Source organism: Ovis canadensis, chromosome 8 (assembly GCF_042477335.2).
Source record: "Ovis canadensis isolate MfBH-ARS-UI-01 breed Bighorn chromosome 8, ARS-UI_OviCan_v2, whole genome shotgun sequence".
NCBI classification, from domain to species: domain Eukaryota; kingdom Metazoa; phylum Chordata; class Mammalia; order Artiodactyla; family Bovidae; genus Ovis; species Ovis canadensis.
This window is the reverse complement of record NC_091252.1, coordinates 88,751,251-88,771,083: the sequence shown is the minus strand read 5'-3', so window position 1 is coordinate 88,771,083 and position 19,833 is coordinate 88,751,251. Positions and strand designations below refer to the sequence as shown.

Here is a 19,833-nt window from a genome sequence, read left to right as displayed (position 1 = left end):
AAGTGTTTGTCTGAAAATAATACTTCAGGACATTTTTGAATATTCACTTTTCTTCTACTGTGCTGGTGTTGCTAAGCGCTCACAACAGGATAAGATTTCAAAGTTATGATAACATTCTTCCAAAACCAGGAGACAAGCCCCTTTTTACAATGGGGAGTTCATCCAGGGCCAACTTGAAGGTCTTTTCACAGTTCCTGTGCTAATTGGAAATAAGGCTTCATCGTGATCACTTGTCCTTACTTTGCTTTGTCACTTTCCTTTATATTTCACTTATCAGGAAACATCTTAGATATAGAAGCAGAATTTTCCCATTAGTTGCAAACTGTAAGTACTGGCTTTTATTTTTTCCACATTCATGTTGCCTTTAATTTCCTTCACTGTGGTCTCCTTTTTTCCACTCACATATTCCATGCCCCTGTTCTTACTTTGCACTGCATGTACAAAACTTGGGCTATGATGTACTTCCTTTTGAATCTTGTCCTCCTTACTGGACTGTAAGGAACCACAGCAACATCCACCCTCTCTGATTGCACCCATGGTTGGTCAGAGGTGGATGCTGGTACACAACAGGGGCATATTGACATTTATTAAACACATGAACCAAACAATCAGTGAATGGATCGAAATTAGGAGTCAGTCTTCCTAAACTCTGGCCATGCTTTGTAACTTTCTTACCCACATTCTAGATTCTAGATTTCTGGCATATTTCTCAACCCCACCATGCTTCAATGCCTTAATTCCTTCTGGACTAATGATACCTCCTCTGTCTGTGTGGCCAGGCTATTTGTGTGAATTTAAATGAGAAGTATACGTGAAGACAAGAGTAAATTCAAGTTGTAAAAATATAAGGTATTTTTATTAATTTGCCATGTGATTATCTTCTTTTGCAATGTTTATACCCACAAACAGAGGGAGAAAAATGGTAGAGAAAGGCACCACATTTCTGCCAGAACTATTCACAGTTATTGTCTTTGTTTGGAACTAGAAGATATTGAAAGAAGCCCCAGGATGAGTGGCCATATCAGCTTTGTTGCTTTCAATCTCTTCTTATATCTATTGCTTATATCTATTGCTTTAATATTGTCATTACTCCTCTGTAGGATGCATCTCTATCATGGTACAGTCCTTTGTGCAGAAGTCTAAGCTTTGTTGTTTTCAAATTCAGAATCTTTTGGAGTTTAGAAACATAATCTGGTAGGCATGCTGTTCGGTGTATCATCCCCAGTCAGGGACTGTGACAGCACTTTGTAATCAGAGACATTAACATTTATGCAAAGAAAAGTACGAATTTTAACATTAAGCAGAGTAAAGAAAGATTATAAACAGCCTTTCTCGATGGTTTTTTTCTTCCCCACCAAATGATTTTTACTAAAAATATTTGAAACAGAGGCCTCTTTAAGTGTTCAAAGCTGATGTATCTGTTACCTTCTCTCCATCATACCCCCATACATACCTAATTGAAATTCCTCGTGGTAAGAATGCATTTCCTTTCCCCATGGCTTGTCCTCAGAGACTAACCCACTGCCTGGGCTACTTCCTGGCATACTGTCTGGTCTAGGGGTCCTTAGAAAACTTATTTAACTGCCTCTCAAACAAATATATGAAAATTCTCTAAATATTTAAATGTTTTTCTAATTGCTGACTGACATATGCTATGCTTTTCCTTGCCTGACAGTGATAAAATTAAAATGTTATAATGAATGTTTCAGACTATATTTTTAACTAACAGAAACCAACTGAAGCTGAAAAATTACCTTCTGTTTTGTGTTGTTTTCTACATTTCTGAAAAAAAAAAGCTTAAAAAGGTTTAGAAAAGTTAAATAAATCAAACACAATATCAGGATATATACACACCCACTCCCCATCACGTCTGACCAGATTTTCCAGATTTGAATGATAGTACTGCAGACATGGCGCCCCACTCCAGTACTCTTGCCTGGAAAATCCCATGGACGGAGGAGCCTGGTGGGCTGCAGTCTATGGGGTCACTGAGGGTCGGGCACAACTGAGCGACTTCACTTTCACTTTTCACTTTCATGCATTGGAGAAGGAAATGGCAACCCACTCCAGTGTTCTTGCCTGGAGAATCCCAGGGACGGGGGAGCCTGGTGGGCTGCCGTCTACGGGGTCGCACAGAGTCGGACACGACTGAAGCGACTTAGCAGCAGCAGCAGCAGCAGCAGACATAGTAGGATATTGTATTCATATTGGAAAAATCATGTAATCCTTTTAGCAAATATGCTAGATTTACTGCACTCTGCCATTTCTTAAATATATCTCAGGGTTAATTTTTGTCTAAATAAATGTATAAACTGTGTGAATAACCCAATATGATCCTGACTTTTGGATGTAGTTAATTGGACAGTAAGAATTCAATTGAAACCAATATAAAATTTTCAAATGTTCATATCACTTCATACACATAAATGCAAAGGACACAGCTTAGGCCAGTGATTCTCAACTGGGGTAGTTTTCCCCAGTAGAGTTTTGACAATGTGAGGACATTTTTTATTGTCACAACTTGTTGGGTGGGGAGAGAGAGGCATGCTCTTGGTAACTAATTAGTAGAGGCAAAGGATGCTGCTAAACATCCTATCGTGCGTGGGACAGCCTCTCAGAACAAGTAATTATCCTGCCCCAACTGTCAATAGTGTAGAGCCTGAGGAATTTCTAATTTGGGAGCCAAGATATTTATATTTTTCTCATCCCTTGTGCCTTAGATTTAAACTGAGATGATACTAAATTTTGCAAATGTAACTTTAATAAAACTGGGCTCTTTTAATCTAGTCAGTGCTTTTACGTATATATGACATACAGCTCCACTTCCAGAAATCTTCAGGGCAGTTTATCTTTACCAACATGTGCTCGAAAAAAATGGACCCAGTGATTAGAGCACTCAGTATAAGCAGAGATCCTTAAAAATTCCCTTACTCATCTGTTTCCTCAATCTCAATCTTTCACTAGCTCTCTTCTCCTCTCCTTCTCTGTCCCCTTTTGTCTATGCTGAGCTTGTGTAGAGTAACTTTGGATGCCCTTGTTCCTTGCCACTTTTCTCTGCATGGCTCATCTGATCAGAAAACCAAAGACCCAGCAGATGGAGCCAATCAAGCAGGTCTAGACTCTTTTTATTACAGAAGACAGAAGGGTCTTCTGAAGGAGGTGTGTGTGTGTGTGTGTGTGTGTGTGTGTGTGTGTGTGTGTGTCTGTCTGTCACACAAGTAAATGCTTTTGCTGTGTTACAAACCACTCCAAAACTTTGTGATTTGAACAGTCATAATTCATTTCTCATGATCTGTGGGTTGGCTGGTTAGTTTATAGTTTAAAAATGAATGGTTTTCTGAGGAGTGCATACCTGAGACAATGTGCCAGGCAGTGGGTTACTTTCTAGGGATACAATGATGGGGGAAACGCTTTCTTCCCAGGATGAATTTGTAAGCAGGTTTGTTTGGGCGTGTGGGAAGGAGGAGTTAACAGATGTATCAACTCTGAAGCCTTAGATAGGTCTCAGTTTGCTGGTTTCACCTGGCCTGTGTTCATCTGCAGGGTTGGCCAAACTAGGAGGTCCAAGATGACTTCACACCATGTCTGGCAGTTGGTTCTGGCTATTGGATAGGGCATTTCAGTTCTTCTCCACCTGGACTCTCATCCTCCCATATAGACCACTTGCTTTGCTTGGTGACTTTAGTACAGAGATAGAAGAGACAGCTAAAATAAAACTATAAGACTTCTTAAGCCCTAGAATCATATGATATAAAGTCATTTATGCTGCATTATTGATCAAAGTCAATACAATGCAAGATCAGATTCAAGGAGAGAAGAAATCAGTTCTACCTTTGAAGGGAGGAAGGACAAAGTCACATTGCAAAAGAGGATGTATTTTGGAACTGGAGGCGCTTGTGTCCATAATTTAAAATCTGTGCTCTGGCCACTATGATTTATATTCTTTCTACATCAGAATGCACTCATCCCCTCTCAAGAAATAAAAAATGTCATCCAATTATGTCAGCAAGCTCCAGCTCCAGTGCTGTGTGATCTTCATCTGGTCCAGACACAGGTGAGGCTCCTCAGGTGCAACTCCTCTCAATCCCTAGGCCTGGAAACTAAGAGAGGTTACTGCTTCCCATTCATCCAACATGCAGTCTTGAGACAGGGAGGGACCATTGCAACAGATGCTTCTGTTCAGAAAAGGGAAGAATGGAAAGGAGATGGCAATCATGCTCTGAAGTTATCCTGAAATCCAGCCAGGCACAGGTGGCCCGTCCCTTTCATTCAAGAACAAGGATCATTCCCTGTCTTTTTGATAAGAAGTGGCTCATGTTTGTGGCTGATAGTCTTCTCAGCTTCTTCTTAGCCACATATATTTGTGGTTCCAAAATCTTCTCTTCATTTTGAATTATCTGGTCCCTTTAGTTCCAACGGGTGGCATTTTTGCTTAACAGATCTGTTGGCTTTCCCTAAATTTGCTTGGAGTTTTTCCTGTGCCCTCCAAACCCAAAGTCTGAATTAAACTTTGCATCACAGGCCACTGCAGTTGGCAGTGCCCTTAAGTTTTTCAGAAGCCAGTTTGTCTAGTTGGGATCATCAACCAAGCACTGCCTTAAATCTTTCCAAGTTCTTCACAATGGTCTTATAGTCACATTCTTGATTTACTGTTATCCTGAAGCTATTTTTTGCTTTGCAAATCTTTTTCCATGAGAGACTGACAATGACAGAACAATATTTTTTTCCACTGCGCCATATCAAAGGCTTTCTATGTTTCCTCTAAATTCTGTTTGCAAACTTAATAGTTTGTTCTTCGGTTCATCTCCCTTTCTTCCATGACCTTATCAGTTCAGTTCAGTCACTCAGTCATGTCTGACTCTGCGACCCCAGGACCTTATAATATGCAGTTTAAAAAGAGCCAGTTGACAGCTTTCTACAGGAAAACCCCCCTAGCCAGTTGCAAAAGTTCAAGTTACTTCCAATGACAGAATATAAACGCATAAAATATGTGTAGTTCTCCTTCAGTCCCAGTTGGCAGTTTCCTCACTGTTCTTTCAGCCTTGACCAACAGTCTCTTTGTGACCTGCAGCCTCCTTCCCCACCTCATCCCAAGGCCAATGCCACATGTTTTCAATTTCTTTTAAAGCACCACTGACCCTCAGTAACAATTTCTGTTTCAATTAGCCTTTGCTAAACCACCATCAGGACTTAGAGAGTTAACACAATAATACATATGGTTTCCGCTGGTCCCGTGGGTGGGCTAGGCGTTTCCTCTGTTGACTGTGCCTGGAAACACTCACTTGGCTACGTTCAGCGGGAAAATCAGCAGGGCTGGCAAGTCCCCTTGTTCACGTGTCTGGCAGTTGGTGGTGGCTGTCACCCTGGGTGCTTTAGGTCTCCTCCAAGTGTCTTTGTTCCTCTAGGACGCTGTGTCACCACCAGGACAGAGTTCATAGAGAGCCACGATGGAGCCTCAAGACCTTTTAAAGCCCAGCCTCTGAAATTGGATGAAATCACTTTAGCCGTGTTATTGATCAAAGCAAGTCTGAAGGCCCAGCCTAGACTCTGTTGTTGTTGTTGAGTTGCTAAGTAGTGTCTGACTCTTTTGTGACACCGTGGACTGTAGCCCACCAGGCTTCTCTGTTCATGGGATTTCCCAAGCAAGAATACTGGAGCGGGTTGCCATTTCCTTCTCCGGGGGATCTTCCTGACCCAGGGACCAGTCCCGCATCTCCTCATTGGTAGGTGGGTTCTCTACCACTGAGCCACCAGGGAAGCCCAGCCAGATTAGCTCGGGGTGAGGGAAGCTGTCTCTCTGTCCTGATAGGAGGAACAGCAAAACCATGTTGCAAAGAGTGTGCTGACCAGAACGGCAGGAATTTGTGCACATATTTTGTAATCAGCTATAGCCTGGTCATAGCAAACACCCTCTTCCAACAACACAGGAGAAGACTCTACACATGGACATCACCAGATGGTCAACACCAAAATCAGATTGATTATATTCTTTGCAGCCAAAGATGGAGAAGCTCTATACAGTCAACAAAAACAAGACTGGAAGCAGACTGTGGCTCAGATCATTAACTCCTTATTGCCAAATTCAGACTTCAAATGAAGAAAGTAGGGAAAACCACTAGACCATTCAGGTATGACCTAAATCAAATCCCTTATGATTATACAGTGGAAGTGAGAAATAGATTTAAGGGACTAGATCTGATGGAGTGCCTGATGAACTATGGATGGAGGTTCGTGACATTGTACCGGAGACAGGGATCAAGACCATTCCCATGGAAAAGAAATGCAAAAAAGCAAAATGGCTGTCTGGGGAGGCCTTACAAATAGCTGTGAAAAGAAGAGAAGGGAAAAGCAAAGGAGAAAAGGGAAGATGTAAGCATCTGAATGCAGAGTTCCAAAGAATAGCAAGGAGAGACAAGAAAGCCTTCCTCAGTGATCAATGCAAAGATATAGGACAACAACAGAATGGGAAAGACTAGAGATCTCTTCAAGAAAATTAGAGATACCAAGGAAACATTTCATGCAAAGATGGGCTCGATAAAGGACAGAAATGGTATGGCCCCAACAGAAGCAGAAGATATTAAGAAGAGATGGCAAGAATACACAGAAAAACTGTACAAAAAGGATCTTCACCACCAAGATAATCACAATGGTGTGATCACTCACCTAGAGCCAGAGATCCTGGAATGTGGAGTCAAGTGGGCCTTAGAACTACTAAGAACAAACTACGAACAAAGCTAGTGGAGGTGACGGAATCCAGTTGAGCTACTTCAAATCCTGGAAGATGATGTTATGAGAGGGCTGCACTCAACATGACAGCAAATTTGGAAAAGTCAGCAGTGGCCACAGGACTGGAAAAGGTCAGTTTTCATTCCAATCCCAAAGAAAGGCAATGCCAAAGAATGCTCAAACTACCACACAATTGCACTCATCTAACACGCTAGTGAGAGTGAGAGTGAAGTCGTTCAGTCGTGTCCGACTCTTTGCGACCCCATGGACTACAGCCTACCAGGCTCCTCCGTCCATGAGATTTTCCAGGCAACAGTACTGGAGTGGGTTGCCGAGCCAGGCTTCAGCAATACTTGAACCATGAACTTCCAGATGTTCAAGCTGGTTTTAGAAAAGATCAAGTTGCCAACATCCGCTGGATCATGGAAAAAGCAAGAGAGTTCCAGAAAACATCTATTTCTGCTTTATTGACTATGCCAAAGCCTTTGACTGTGTGGATCACTATAAACTGTGGAAAATTCTGAAAGAGATGGGAATACCAGACCACCTGACTTGCCTCTTGAGAAACCTATATGCAGGTCAGGAAACAACAGATAGAACTGGACATGGAACAACAGACTGGTTCCACATAGGAAAAGGAGTACGTCAAGGCTGTATATTGTCACCGTGCTTATTTAACTTCTATGCAGAGTACATCATGAGAAACGCTGGGCTGGAAGAAGCACAAGCTAGAATCAAGTTTGCCGGGAGAAATATCCATAACCTCAGTTATGCAGATGACACCACCCTTATGGCAGAAAGTGAAGAGGAACTAAAAAGCCTCTTGATGAAAGTGAAAGAGGAGAGTGAAAAAGCTGGCTTAAAGCTCAACATTCAGGAAACGAAGATCATGGCATCTGGTCCCATCACGTCATGGGAAATAGATGGGGAAACAGTGGAAACAGTGTCAGACTTTATTTTTGGGGACTCCAATATCACTGCAGATGGTGACTGCAGCCATGAAATTAAAAGACACTTACTCCTTGGAAAGAAAGTTATGACCAACCTAGATAGCATATTGAAAATCAGAGACCTTACTTTATCAACAAAGGTCCATCTAGTCAAGGCTATGGTTTTTCTAGTGGTCGTGAATGGATGTGAGAGTTGGACCGTGAAGAAGGCTGAGCACCGAAGAATTGATACTTTTGAACTGTGGTGTTGGAGAAGACTCTTGAGACTCCCTTGGACTGCCAGGAGATCCAACCAGTCCATCCTAAAGGAAATCAGCCCTGAATATTCATTGGAAGGACTGATGCTGTAGCTGAAACTCCAATACTTTGGCCACCTCATGCGAAGAGTTTACTCATTGGAAAAGACCCTGATGCTGAGAGGGATTGGTGGCAGGAGGAGAAGGGGACAGCAGAGGATGAGCTGGCTGGATGGCATCGTGACTCGATGGACATGAGTTTGGGTGAACTCCAGGAGTTGGTGATGAACAGGGAGGCCTGGCATGCTGCGATTCATGGGGTCACAAGGAGTCGGACATGACTGAGCAACTAAACTGAACTGATAGCCTGCTCCTGTAATTTTTTTCATGTATAAGTGAAAGTGAAGTGATAGTCACTCAGTCATGTCCAGCTCTTTGCGACCCCATGGACTATACAGTCTATGAAATTCTCCAGGTCAGAATACTGACGTGTGTAGCTGTTCCTGTCTCCAGTGGATCTTCCAGGCCCAGGAATTGAACTGTGGTCTCCTGTTGTGCAGGCAGATTCTTTCCTAGCTGAGCTACCTGGGAAGCCCCTTTTCATGTGTATGTTTAATTTAAAATCTAGCATTGGGTAATTTTAAACTGTTTCTTTCTGTTGAAATATTCGATATATCTTAGACCGTACCCATATTATATAACAAAACTAGTGATGATTTTAGTAACTATAAATCAACAATTTGGATCATGTAATTTTGATCCCAAAACAACTAAAATTTTAATTTAGATTACTGAATTGAGGCTTTTATTAAATGAATTATAGTTATGTTGCCATCATATCTTTTTGTTGTTTTTTCCTTTGTAGCTATATTTGATTGTGTTGAGAAATTCAACCTGCTTATTTCTATTTATAAATTGCTTTCCAACTTTTTTGAGGTGAATATATCTGCATCAGAAATGATGAAAAAACTGTATTAGTTGCAATTAAGAACAATATTATTGTAAATATTTGGTTTGTTTTAAATTAACTTATTTACTCTTAGGAGACTTAGACATCATTGTCATTTAAGCATCCAAAGGGTATAATTAGAGTCTTCAAAAACTAAAAAAGTTAATCATAACTTATAACAAACCGTGAATGTATTAATATGTGATATCCTAATGTCTTTGTTAGAGATGGCAGTGTCAGACTTAACAACTATATCTATTTAAACAGTCTTTCTTCTTGGTATTTCTATATTAAAGATGACATTGATTAAGAATGGATATACCTAGAAATCCAGTATTTTGCTGTTTATGATTGTTCATAACTGTGATAAAAATGTTCATGTTTATAGGCATACCCATGAATGCAATGCTGTGTATCTCAGAAATACATTCTTATGGACAAATTTGTTAAATATATTGAAATAAGCTGATTTTAATTACTGTTAACATTTTAAATGAGACCATCTGTTAAGAGGATATTGGCATTTATGTTAATTTTTTAAAAATTTGGTAGTGCTAGTCACAATTGTATATAACATATTTATGTAGAATAAATTTATTAAATTGGTAAAATGAAAATACAATTAACATACTTCAAGGCAGCAAATTTTTCGTGATTGGCTGCAAAGTCTCTCAATAACCCAGGCCACCTTTTCCTGTGGTCTCTGGGCTTCCAGGTGCATGTGTAAGTCTCTTAGGACAAACCATGGTTGTGAGAAATCAGCCAGTCTTTTTTACTATGACTCATCAGGAAAAAAGCTATTGGCTATAGTCAGGTGACAGTTTCTGAATAGTTAGATGTAATCCCCTTTGCTGCATTAGGCCCATGTCTGCACGTGTCATGATCTTGCCCTGAAACAGCAGAGTACTGAGGAAATATATAGACGGGGCCAAGAAATACAGAAATTGGATATCAGAGCTAGCTCTCTTTATTTTTCACTCACTTTTTAGAGAGGGATATTGCCGTGGGATTTGGGGATTATCACACATAACATTACCCAGGGCTGTGTGCAGCCAGCAGCTTTCCTAGATAGACATCTCTGTAACTCCGAGGACCAGCTGTTTTTGAAACAGAGGCAGTGATGGAAGCCACAGGGTTGAAGGACCTAGAGAATTTTCATAACTAGTTTTGTGGGTTTTTTTTTTTTTTTATCCTCACAGTGTGGCTTTTAGAAAGGAATCAAGTTCAAGCTCTAGGAGAGGGGATTTTGAGCTGCATCTGCCCAGTAACACTCACCTAGACCAGAACTTGGTCCTGAATCAGAGTGCATTGCATGTCCCTGTCAGGGGGGCACCCACCTCCTATTCTGGCTTCTCATCTCATCTCTCCTCTGTGTGATGCTGCTATTCCATCCAGATATTTCGTGATGCATTTGCAGTGGCCATGAATTCTCATAATCTTCCCTCTCAAACCTGCTACTTTTTTCTTCCCTCCTTCCTCCCTTCCCTCCCTCCCTTCTTTTTTCTTCTTATTTCAGGAACTTATGGCGTCTAAAACTTGGCACTGCCACTGAGTAACCTTGGTCAGAATGCTTAACCTCTGTGTACTTTGGTTTTCTTTCTTTTTGATTTTTGGTCACACCAGCGGCTTGCAGACCTGTGCTCCCTGTCATGGAAGTGTGGATTTTTAACCACTGGACCATCAGGGAATCCCCCCAGTTTTCTTCTTTGTAAAATGGACATTAAAGTAGTTCCTCTCATAGATTTTTTAATAAGAATTCAAAGAGTTAATAAATATTTATTACATAAGACATAATAATTAATCAATTTAAATATAATATGATCTATAAATAGATAGGGAAACAAGTGCCTGATACATAGGAAGACTTAACCATTATTATTATTTGGGTTTGTTTCCGGTAGGTACTTGAAAGTTAAAAGGGCATGTTTAATGTGATTACAAATAGTGGTTTCTTTAAATTTTATTAATATATCCAGATTTTCTCTAAATTTAAAGATTTTGCTTTGTATTTTCTTTATTAATTCAGTAGGATTTATATGTCACATTTGTGGGCATTGGGGACAAAGTTACTGTCCTCAGGGGTTTATATTCTACCAGGCAGTCCAGGATTCTGACCTGAAGCCCAGGAGAGGTCAGCTCCAGAGATGAAATCTACTTCTCTAGAGCTTATGTTTAGACTTCAGCCAAAAGGTTTCTTTTTTGTTTGTTTTTTAGTTTAGAAAGTTGACATTACATTTCTTTGAGCATCACCTTTCAAAGGTGAGGAATTGAGGTGATATCTTTTTCATCTGTGATCCTTACAACAATCAGTTTATAGCAAACAGTTGACACTCAATAGATGTTGGTGTAGAGAGTAGAATTCACCTTTTCCTTGAAAGCCATTATACCATTTCAATCATTTAAAAACTATTTTATCTATTTTATTTAGTATTTTGGGCTGCTGCAGGTCTTAGCTGCGGCATCTCTCATTGCAGCCCAAGGCCTCCAGAGCACGTGGGCTCTGTGATTGAGGTGCATGGGTTCAGTTGCCACTGGCATGGGGGATCCTAGTTCCCCAAGCAGGAAATGAACCCATGCCTCCTATTGGAAGGTGACTCCCAACCAGTGGACTACCAGGGAAGTCCCCTGGCATTCATCTCCATATATCTCTAATTAAAGCCTTCTTGAAGCAGACCTGTTTTTCTTTGTATATTAGTTTTCCCTTATTGCATAACAAGTTACCAAACTTAGCAGTTTAAAATGATGTTCATTTATTATCTCCAGATTCTTGTGGGTCAGGAGTCTGTGCAGATAGCTGTGCCATCTGCTCATGGTCTCATGGGTCCGCAGTCAGGGTGCTAGCTGGGCTGCACTCTCGTCTGGAGCTTGAATAAGGAAGAATCCACTTTCAAACTCATCCAGAATTCATTTCCTTGTGTGGGATGGAGCTTCTTCCAGGCTCTTGGCTGGAGGCTGCCCCCCTCACCCACTACTTCCAGAGGCAGCCTGCATTTCTCTGCTCCAGGACCCTCTCCAGGGATTGGTCACATCTTGGCTGGTGGGTTGTTTAAGCCAAAAAGAGAGTCTCTCACTCCAGTCAGCTCAGGAGTCTTACGTGAAGTAACACGTTCATGGGTGTGGCATGGCATCACCTTTGCTGTCTTCTGTTGATTAGAAGCAATTCACAGGTTCTGGCTGCAGTTGTCCACACAAAGGTCGTGGACTCTAGGACATGGGAATTCTTGGAGGTTACCCTATAGTATGTTCACCACACTCCCCATGGGATGGAGTCCCTGTAATGCTTCTATCTTGTTACATTACTGTACCCTCCACTGTATACTTTCCCTTTCTTGTTTCTCTCCACCTCTAAATATTTACTTTTATTATAATTTTTTTTTTCTATTTTGACTTGCCTACCTTTTTCTTCCAGTTTTATGGAGATATAATTGACATGAAGCGCCATACGAGTTTAAGGTGTAGAGTGTAATATTTGGTTTACACACACTATGAAATGATTATCACAGTAAATTTAGTGAATATCCCTCATGTCATATAGATACAAAGTTAAAGAAATAAAAAAAAATTTTTTTTCCTTGTGATGAGAACTCTTAGGATTGATGGTCTTTAAACCACTTTCATATACAACATATAGCAGGGTCAGTTGTGTTTATCATGCTGTATATTACTGTAGTGCATTGTTCGTTGCATTGCAGCAACAATAAAGTACTTAATTTATCTTTTAACTGGAAGTCACACCTTTTGACCACCTTCATCCAGTTCCCCCCCACCACCACCACTTCTGCTAACCACAAATCTGATTTCTTTTTCTATGACTTTTTTTTTTTTGAAGTATAATTGAAAAGTATAAATACTATGCTAGTTCCTGTTACACAACACAGTGATTCACTATTTTCATACATTTTGAAGTGATCGCCATGATAACTCTAGTTACCAACTGTCACCATACAGATATTACATAGTAATTAACTATATTCCCCACCCTGTACATTTCATACCTGTGACTCATTTATTTTGCAACTGAAAGTTTGTACCTCTTAATCTCACTCTCCTATTTCTTTCTTCCCCTCAGTGCCTCTAAGCAACCACCTGTTTGTTCTCTGTATCTATTATTTTTTTTAATTTTTAGATTTCACATATAAGTAAATCATCTAGTATTTATCTTTTTCTTTCTCACTTATTTCATTTAACGTAATATCCTCTAGATCCATCCATGTTGTTGCAAATAGCAAGAAATCATTCTTTTTAATGGCTGACTAATATTCCACTTTATAAATATGGATTTATACCACATCATGTTCTTTGCTTTTTATCCATTCATCTATTGATGGGCACTAAGCTTGTTTCCATAGCTTGGGTATTATAAATGATGCTACAGTGAACATAAGGGTGCATATATCTTTTCTAAATGGTGTTTTCATTTTCTAAATATCCAGGAGCAGAATTGCTGGATTGTATGGTAGTTCTGTTTTTACATTCTTTGAGGAATCACTATATTGTTTTCCATAGTAGCTGCGCTAATTTATGTTCCTTCCAGTAGTGCATAGGGTTGCATTTTCTCTACATCCTTGTTATTTTATCCAACACTTGTTATTTGTTGTTTTTTTGTAATAATAGGTTTGAGATAATATCTTATTGTGCTTTGATTTGCATTTTCCTGATAATTAGTGATGTTGAGCATCTTGTCACATACCTGTCGTCCATGCACATGTCTTCTTTGGAAAAATATGTGTTTAGATCCCCTGCCCACTTTTCAGCTGGATTTTTTTTTTTTTGATGTTGAGTGATATGAGTTCTTTGTATATTTTGGATATTAACACCTTACAAGATACATCATTTGCAAATATCTTCTCCCATTCTGTAGGCGGCCTTTCTGTTTTGTTGATAGTTTTCTTCACTGTGCAAAAACTCTGCAGTTTGATATAGTCCCATTTGTTCACCTTTGCTTTTGTTTCCCTTGCCTGAGGATGAGTATTAAAAATATGTTACTAAGACCAGTGCCAAGGAGCATACTGCCTATGTTTTCTTCTGGATATTTACCTTTAGAGTCACCGTGGTAGAGACCATGTCCTGTTTATCTGTCTGCATCCCATAGAAGTTAGTTTAAAAAAAAAAACAGTGTATTGAATTTAATTATTCAATGAGTTTTCAGTAAGTGAATGAAAATAAACATATGGCTAAAATTTCACAAATTTTAAAGCATTTGCTGATGATTTTTTAAAAAGATAGTCAAATTGCTTAATATATTTGGAGCTTTATTGATTTTTCCTTCAAGATAATAATTGGCAAGATGAATTATAAGATAAAATAATCTATATATATTATTATAGATAATTAGGGCTTCCCTGATGGCTCAGTTGTAAAGAATCTGCCTTATATATGACATCTATATTATATATAATAATCATTTCTAGAATTGTGTGACTATGAATTTTTTCATGATACAACTTCCTGACTTGTTATCTAACCAGATAATTCTTTTTCTTCTAGATGAACAAGAGATAGTACAAAAACGTACTTTCACGAAATGGATCAACTCTCATCTGGCCAAGGTAAATAAAACTCCCCAGAGTTCTATGTTTATTTAGTTTGAGCCAATAAATCATTTAAATTTGCAGTATAAAATAGCACTCTTAGTCAGTGTTGGCAGTCCTACGAATTTGATTGTCACCTAAGTCTGGTATTTGCTAACCTTGCCTTTAGATAATTAACAGATAACCAGAGTAAAGAGCAGTTACTTCATGTCAGTTCCACGAATCCTGATGGAATATTTCATCCACTCCTTTCTTCTGAACTAACCTGTGTGCCATACCAGAAGCAGAATTCATGCTAGATTTTTGTTTGTATTTGTTTCTATTCGGAACAGAAAGAAACAATGAATGGTCTACCCTGAGCAGAGAATTTAATCTGAAGAGATTGTAATGGTGTCTAGACTCCCCTCTCAAGTGCTTTTAGAGAAAAGTAACTATGGGGTCAGGACACTACAAAGACTAATCATTCTGAGATTATGCATACTGATGTTGGATGGTGTCAGGCGACTATGTATTCATTCATTGTAATTATTTTGAACATAAATACTAATGTAAAGCAAATTCCCAGGTAGGTACATTACAATAAAATTAATCTGTTGTAATGGTGAACAACTGTGTGAACCAAAAAACACTGCATTTGTAAAAATAATGTCGATGATACAATGATTTTCTGTGTTCAGTTAGAGGATCTTTGCTGAGGTGCTCACCTGTAGTGTTCAAGGTATAATCCTATTAATATGAGCAATTTTTGACTGGGGACTTTCCCCAAAGCTTCTTTTATCGTTCAGAAGCAAAACACGACAACTAATTTCAGTGGTATGGTACACATTTACTGCTTACTGTGTATCTTTGCTCAGAGAAGGCAATGGCAACCCACTCCAGTACTCTTGCTTGGAAAATCCCATGGACGAAGGAGCCTGGTAGGCTGCAGTCCATGGGGTTGCTAAGAATTGGGCACGACTGAGCGACTTCCCTTTCACTTTTCATTTTCATGCATTGGAGAAGGAAATGGCAACCCACTCCAGTGTTCTTGCCTGGAGAATCCCAGGGACAGTGGAGCCTGGTGGGCTGCCATCTATGGGGTCACACAGAGTCGGACACAACTGAAGTGACTTAGCAGCAGCAGCAGCAGTGTGTCTTTGCTAGGCTTTGGAGACAGGAAAGAAGATTGTAAAACACTTTCCCAGGCCTTGAGAAGCTCACAGTCCAGCAAAAACTGGAGACTTGCATAACAAGTCTAGATACAGGATTTAATTGGCTTGTCTTTTCTAGGATCTGTCTCCACAAACCTCTTGGTGAGATGGGAATTCTCTGGCCCGTGGCTGCACCAAGAACCTGCCCTGTGATAAGGCACTGAAGGACTTTGGGGCCCATTTTCTCAAGCTTAGGAGGGTGCCATCTCTCTATGGCCATTACTTACACTAGAGACTGGTCATCTTTTGCAAAATTCTTGCTTTTCCAAAATAAAAATAGAGTTATTGTTTTTTCATATTGTGAAATATTTACATGCTCATTGTAAATCATTTTAATAGTCCTTAGAAAAATGTAATGAAAGTAAGTGAAACTGTTAGTCATTCAGTCATGTCTGACTCTTTGCGATCCCATGGACTGTAGCCTGTCAGGCTCTTCTATCCGTGGAATTCTCCAGGCAAGAATACTGGAATGGGTAGCCATTCCCTTCTCCAAGGGACCTTCCCAACCCAGTGATCGAACCCGAATCTCCTGCACTGCTGGTGAACTCTTTACCATCTGAGCTACCAGGGAAGCCCAATGAAAGTAAAAATCACCTTAAATCCCACAATCCTGATGCAACCATTACTGAAGTATTGATCACTGTTTCCCTTCACATGGGCATGCATAATTTCATGTAAATGCCTCTAGAGGATACTGTTCTGGATGCCTGACTTCACTCAGCACATCCTCCCATGTCAATAGATACAGAGTCACAGAAACATTTTAATGGCTGAATAACATTTTTATTATAAATATAATAAAATTATAATTACAAATTAGCTATAATAGTTGCCAATTAATGATCACTTAGATTGTTACCAATTGGTTAATATTATATAAAATACCACAGTGAAAGTCCTTGGGCATGTATATATCTGTGCACATGTGTTATTTTTTTCTACTTAGAATAAATTTCTAGAAGTAGGTGGATAGTCCACAAGTATACACATTTATGAGCTTCCCTGGTAGCTCACCTGATGAATCTGCCTGCCATGCAGGAGACCTTTATTCAATTCCTGGATTGGGAAGATGCCCTGGAGAAGGGATGGGCTCCCCACTCTAGTATTCATGGGCATCCTCATGGCTCAGACAGTAAAGAATCCACCTGCAGTGTGGGAGAACTGGGTTCGATACCTGGGCTGGGAACATCCCTCGGAGAGGGGCATGGCAACTCACTCTAATATTCTTACCTGGAGAATCTCCATGGACAGAGGAGCCTGGAGGGCCACAGTCCACGGTGTTGCAAAGAATCTGACATGACTGAGTAGAGCACAGCACAGGCACACTTATAAATTTAATAAATAACCAAGAACTTAGGAGAATGCCTCTTCCCTCACACTATTAATAATCTTTAAGATTAGCAGTATTTTTAAATCTGAGTGGTGAAAAAGTTTTTAATTATTTTCATCTTTATTTTTTCATGGAGTTGAATATCTTTGTGGGAGGTTTTAAAGCAGAATTCCTGAGATATACTTATTTACATACTGAATTCTTAAAAAGAAGTTAAAATCAGAATGCGTGCCATGGCACACAGTATACAAAGGGCCTTTGTGGAGAGACTGTAGGCCAGGAGCTCATTTTCTACTTTACATTTATCACCATTCTTTCATTGTTTCAAATTGCTTTGCATGTTTTTGTGCTGAATGGGTATTGGAATACCAGTGTGTATCATTTTCCATTCTTTTTCTTAGTCCTGCTAGGAAACCTTGCTCCTGCTATTTCCTGTCTAAATATCTAAGTCCTACCTTTAATGTTTAGTGCAAACCTTTCTCATTCATGAAGTCATTTCTGACCGCATGTGAAACAGTGAGCCAGGCCCCAGCAGATGCTCCAGAATATAAGCAGTTTCCCTGGCAGCCATCCCCCAGTGCCATCCCCCTGTCTTCTCTGCTATTCCTGCCTCTGGTTTGGTTAGAATATGAAGTCTCAGCACTTCTCCAGAACCTGCAGCAGGAGGAGAAGTTCAGTGTCTTAAGTGATTTCATACTATTTCCTATCTCACCTTCCCAACAGTGCTGTGAAATCTCTAACATATGCTAATTATTGGGATTCACAGTGGAATATTACTTGGCCATAAAAAGAAATACATTTAGGCCATTGGTAGAGGGGTGGATGGACCTAGAGGATACAGGTCATACAGAGTAAGTCAGAAAGAGAAAAATAAATATTATATATTAATGCGTGTATGTGGAATCTAGAAAAATGGTACAGATGAACCCATTTGCAGGAATAGAAATGCAGACAGGAAGCAGACATGTGGAGACACGGGGAGGGGGAGAATGGGTGGGGTGAACTGGGAGGTTGGGATTGACATATATACACTATCACGTGTAAGTAAGTAGCTAGTGGGAAGCTGCTGTATAGCCCAGGGAGCTCAACTCAGTGCTCCGTGGTGACCTAGAGGGATGGCGTGAGGGTGAGGTGGGAGGGAGGTTTAAGGAGGAGGGGACATATGTATACATATAGCTGATACACTTCGTTGTACAGCAGAAGCTAACACAACATTGTAAAGCAACTTACTCAAACAAAGAAACCGCAATAGGTCTGAGCACAACACTAAGCATCATTTGCTTAATAAAACAGCAACAGCAAAGAGTCTTTATCTTTCCTTACTTTATGAGACTAGTAAAGACATCAATCACATGAGGAAAAATAACAATTAATTTCTGGCACTGTGCTAGGTGCTTAACCCAGGTTATTTTATAGCGAACTTCATCATACACCTGGTCGTTGGTGCTGCTGAGGTTTTAATGCAGATGTAAGCCTGAAGTCCACTTGGTTTCCCTACTTTACACCATTTTATGTTGATGGTATCATTTGGAAAGACCCAGAAAATTGCTATCTCCACAACTACCCCATTAGAAACTTACTGCCATAGAGATTTTGTTGTTGTTTTCTCCTCTGTTCTTGTTATTTTTTGTTTTCCTGTCTCTTGACAACTGAAACAGAGATGCCGATACTTGTTATCCAGAACTTATCTATAGTGACAGCATAGTATCTTGCCAAAAGCACAGCTTCTTTGGAAAATATTTTCCTGTTTATGATTCACTCATAGTTGGAAAACATTTTGAAAATCAGATCTGACCCCATGACCCTGCTTTGACACTCGAGAGTTTTAGGAGAGCTACAGAGTGCCTGTTCATGTCTGTGACTGTCTTGGCAGCTGATGCCGTGGTTCCTTGTTCACCCTTCTCTCTCGTCCCCACCCTCTGCTCACCTTTATCCCTATCTGAGTTTCCTCCTGTCTGAGTTTCCCCCAGGCTTGTTTCTCGCTCATTCTCCCTCCCACCCTGCTCCCATTTCTGTGTCACCCCCATCTCTCCCACCCTATCTCCTCCTCCATCGCACCTCCACCCAACTCCCTTCCATCTGTATCTCAATCCCGAGTCCCTGCATTATCCCTGTTTCCATCTCTATTTCTCTCTGCATCCCTTCTCTGTAAAAAAAAATATATATATATATGCAAACTAGGCTTCACAGTATGGTTGAAATCACCATACATATCCACCCAAATTTAAATGGAAATACACACTTCCCTCCCCAATGCAATGTGCTCACTTGCTTCTGAGATTAATGCCTTTCTTGCAACACAAGCAGGATCAGGTTCATATCTTTGATCTGGCCTCTGGACATTGTAGGGCTTCCCTGGTGCCTCAGCCAGTAAAGAATCCACCTGCAATGCAGGAGACCTGGGTTTGATCCCTGGGTTGGGAAGATCCCCTGGAGAAGAGAAAGGCTGCCCACTCCAGTATTCTGGCCTGTTATAGTCCATGGGTTCACAAAGAGTCAGACACAAATGAGCGACTTTCACTTTCACTTTCTGGACATTGTGTCACTTTTCCTGTTGTCTCTGTGAGAAGGCTTGCTCCCAAAGCCATTGTGTGATGCTGGAGTGTGTCTGTCAGCCTGTCACCCCAGGTGTGGACAACACACACCTGTACAGACACACAGACACACACATCTTAGTTACCTGGGTTCCACAGAAGCATGTATCATGCCCAGAGTCTTATTAAGTCTCCCGTGAAAGCAGCTTCTTAGATTTTTGGTCCTCAGCTCCTACTTACCCTTTTGTCCTCCTTGTTTTATTTTTTAAATAAAGTATAGTTGCTTTCTTGGGGTATAGTTGCTTTAGAATGTCATGCTAATTTCTGCTACACAACAAAGTGAATCAGCCATATGTTTACATAGATCCTCCTCCCTTTGGATCTCCT

At 40.2% G+C, this 19,833-nt stretch overlaps 1 protein-coding gene across 1 annotated transcript in view; it reads left to right on the top strand.

The window, feature by feature from the left end:
- SYNE1 (spectrin repeat containing nuclear envelope protein 1) overlaps window positions 1-19,833 on the top strand; it is a 495,298-nt gene that overhangs the window by 70,486 nt on the left and 404,979 nt on the right. Inside the window, exon 3 of the mRNA XM_069598737.1 lies at window positions 14,349-14,410. Coding sequence (XP_069454838.1) covers window positions 14,349-14,410 — 62 coding nt within the window. The remainder of the gene's footprint in view (window positions 1-14,348; window positions 14,411-19,833) is intronic.